A 2,969-nucleotide genomic window follows, 5' to 3' on the forward strand; every position below is an offset into this window, starting at 1 on the left:
TTTTTTGTGTGTGTGGGTGCCAATGCATCTATTTTTGCTTTGTTGTATTAAATTTCTGTTTATTTTAAAAAATACTAGAATAAGTTAATATGAAACTAATTAATTGGTCGGGTTGAAGCCGGGGTCGCATTAAAAAATGGGTCGGGTTTGATTTGTTGTGAGTTGGTTCAATGCTCTCTATAACAGATTAACAGGTGCTTGTGTCTTTGTCTCTGTGAAAATTTTTGATGGAAGAGCAGAGGAATGCAAAAATCCTTGAAGAAGGAAAAGAAAAATCAACCATGAAGAGAAAATCTCAAGACAAAATCAGTAGCTTACCTGATTCAATCCTTCTTCACATCCTTTCTCTACTACCCATCAAATCTGCCGTAGCAACAAGTGCTCTTGCCAAGAGATGGAAGGACTTGTCCACCTGCAACTTGATCCACGCCACCAATCTTGACTTCGGTGACGAAGTTGAAGACAACCAAGCACCAGAGCAATTCGTCGACTTCGTCAATCGATGGCTCAATATCCATGTTGGTAGGAAGATCGAGAGATTTAGGCTTTGTTTCGATCCGAATGATCGATTTCAGTCGGATGTTGTGAATTGGATCGGATTTGCTACGAAAAAGAACGTGAAGGAGCTTCATCTGGACTTCTGCCACAGACTTGATCAGTATGATATCAGAGGAGAAGTCTCTTCTGATGAGCAAAAACCATTTGAATTGCCAGAATTTCTATTCAGCAATGAATCACTAACCCATTTAGACCTCAGCCACTGTGTTCTTAGCCTACCTCTTGATTTCTCTGGTTTTGGTTTCCTTCAAACTCTCAGACTCAGAGATGTTCATATCACAGAAAACACGCTTGAATTCTTACTTTCCAATTGCCCACTTCTTGACAAACTGATACTAAGAGAATGCAGCCCTCTGCAATCAATCAAGATCCCTGAATCAAATCAACAGCTCAGAACATTAACACTCTGCCATTGTTGGCAGGTAAGCGAAATTGAGATATCTGCTCCCAACATTCGATCCTTCCTGTTCTGGGGGAAGCTCATGCAATCTTTTTCTATCAAGAACAATGCAGCCTTAGAAGAAGCAGTCATCTATACAAGAGACAGACAGGATGCAAGGCCTGAAGATGTTCGTATGAAGATTTTGTCTGACCTTTCTCATGTTAAGATTCTGACCATTTGTGGAGGAGCTCTGCCGGTATATATTACAACTCTAATTCTCTCTTGAGAATCTTTTCATAACCCATAACCTATATCTCATTTTACTGATTTTATTGTTCTTGATTGATGATCTTTTAGTGGAAAACTCCCAAGGATTTTCGGGTCACATTCAATAATCTACGAGAATTGCAGCTCTTGGCGGATTCAGTTTGTGATGTCTACATCTTCTTCAGACAAAGCATCTGTCCTTGCCTAGAGAGATTTTACATACGGGTATGCTAACTAATTGTGATCTCATCAGAAAAATCCCTTTTTTTGTTCATTGATGATCACTTAGGCCTTGTTTCATGCAGCTTCCTGGTGTCCCAGAAGATATGTGCTTGTGGGAATATGTGGGAATGCCAACAGAAGAACCACTACAGTGTATGTTCGATCATCTGAAGTTGATCAAAATGGGAAATTTCAGAGGTAGCAATGTTGAATTGAAGATGGTGAAGTTCTTATTAGCAAGGGCTGTGGTCTTGGAATCATTGATTTTAGTGGTTCCTCAAAAATCTTATGTTAAGAAAGATTTGGAAGATGAAGCAGAGGATTTGGCGTTTCTTTCGAATTCTGTCGAGACGCCCCTGGGGGTTCTCCAAGAGAAGCTTCTGTTATTGCCTAAGGCATCTTTAAGTGCTCAGATATTACTTTGTGAGCATTTGGAAGGTAGTAATGATGTTTTACTCAATCCACACTGAAACTTTTTTGGTCCCAAAGCAGAGAAGAACTCCATTAATGGTCATATGGCTATGTGTGTTTATATGAAAACTTGAAGAATATTAAGATTGAATCAGTGAAAGCTCCATTAGAAAACTCACTCCCCCCTCTTCTTTTTCCTGCTTTCCATATGTCCCTGAATAAGGTTTTCTGGCATAGCAGGCAAGACATACAACAAGAAAATGAGAAAATCAGCTTCTGTGAATAAAGTACTAAATCATTTATGTTTGGGATACCCAGTTGTATCTCTAGATTTGATTTTTGAGAAATACATATCTTCTTTGAGTCCTGATATCTGGGCAATTCATAGTAGAGGACTTTCCTGCATATTGAAGTTGAATGGTTGAAATTCAGGATCAATGAGTTGGTGGGCTTGAAGGCTGTGACCACGGGTTCAAGTTTGAAACAACCTTTCTACAAAAGTAGAAGTAAGACTGCGTACATTATGATCATTCTCAAACCCCATAATAACGGAAACCTCGTGCACTAGGTATGGCCCCTTTAAGCAGCACTACAACACCAACCTTAGACCTAATTCCTCCCTGGAAGAATTACAATTTCTATGCATTTTTATGGTATATACAGTGCCATCAATAATGCACCATCGTCTTAGTGGTTTCTTTGATCTGGAAGAAAGGGAAAACCATTAATGACCAAACCCTGTTTAACCCACAGAAAAGACACACCCAAGAGAGAGAGAGAGACCTAAGCCACCTAGTTTTCAAAGAATCTTTGTAAATCCAAATGTGAATAGGAGAGGCCTAAGCCACCTAGCTTTCAAAGAATCTTTGTAAACCCAAATGTGAATAAGTTAAAACCGACAAATAGAACAGACATTTTTTTTCTTAGGTACAGGAAAGATAATACTATATACAACTCCCAATTTATTTATTTATTTATAAAATTTTTTCTTTTGTTTTAGAGTCTCAAAACTGATTTATCTCACGTAAGCAGTGAGGTAAGATAGTAAAGGTTAAGACAGCTGGGTTCATCTTTCTTGTGCGTTCTGTAGAGAAGCATCTCCAACTCTTCGTATTTTTTACAACTTCTC

At 38.6% G+C, this 2,969-nt stretch overlaps 1 protein-coding gene across 2 annotated transcripts; it reads left to right on the forward strand.

Annotated features, from left to right (window-relative positions):
- Window positions 1-211: 211 nt before the first annotated feature.
- On the forward strand, window positions 212-1,924 carry LOC122639655 (F-box/FBD/LRR-repeat protein At1g16930-like). 2 transcript variants are annotated; one of them, XM_043832535.1, is made up of 3 exons: window positions 212-1,196; window positions 1,298-1,432; window positions 1,513-1,924. In XM_043832535.1, the coding sequence occupies exons 1-3, from the start codon at window positions 228-230 to the stop codon at window positions 1,897-1,899; spliced, it is 1,491 nt and encodes a 496-aa protein (XP_043688470.1). In that variant the 5' UTR covers window positions 212-227; the 3' UTR covers window positions 1,900-1,924. The 2 variants fall into 2 exon arrangements, with proteins under 2 accessions (XP_043688470.1, XP_043688471.1); XM_043832536.1 differs by having other exon boundaries at window positions 1,497-1,764.
- The last annotated feature ends 1,045 nt before the right edge of the window (window positions 1,925-2,969 follow it).

Source organism: Telopea speciosissima, chromosome 9 (genome assembly GCF_018873765.1).
Source record: "Telopea speciosissima isolate NSW1024214 ecotype Mountain lineage chromosome 9, Tspe_v1, whole genome shotgun sequence".
NCBI classification, from domain to species: domain Eukaryota; kingdom Viridiplantae; phylum Streptophyta; class Magnoliopsida; order Proteales; family Proteaceae; genus Telopea; species Telopea speciosissima.

Excerpts from the sequence above, each read along its gene's own strand:
- LOC122639655 (XM_043832535.1), top strand. The coding sequence starts at position 228 with ATGGAAGAGCAGAGGAATGCAAAAATCCTTGAAGAAGGAAAAGAAAAA. Across the intron at positions 1,197-1,297 it reads TTTGTGGAGGAGCTCTGCCG|TGGAAAACTCCCAAGGATTT; the intron begins GTATATATTACA and ends ATGATCTTTTAG. Across the intron at positions 1,433-1,512 it reads TAGAGAGATTTTACATACGG|CTTCCTGGTGTCCCAGAAGA; the intron begins GTATGCTAACTA and ends TGTTTCATGCAG.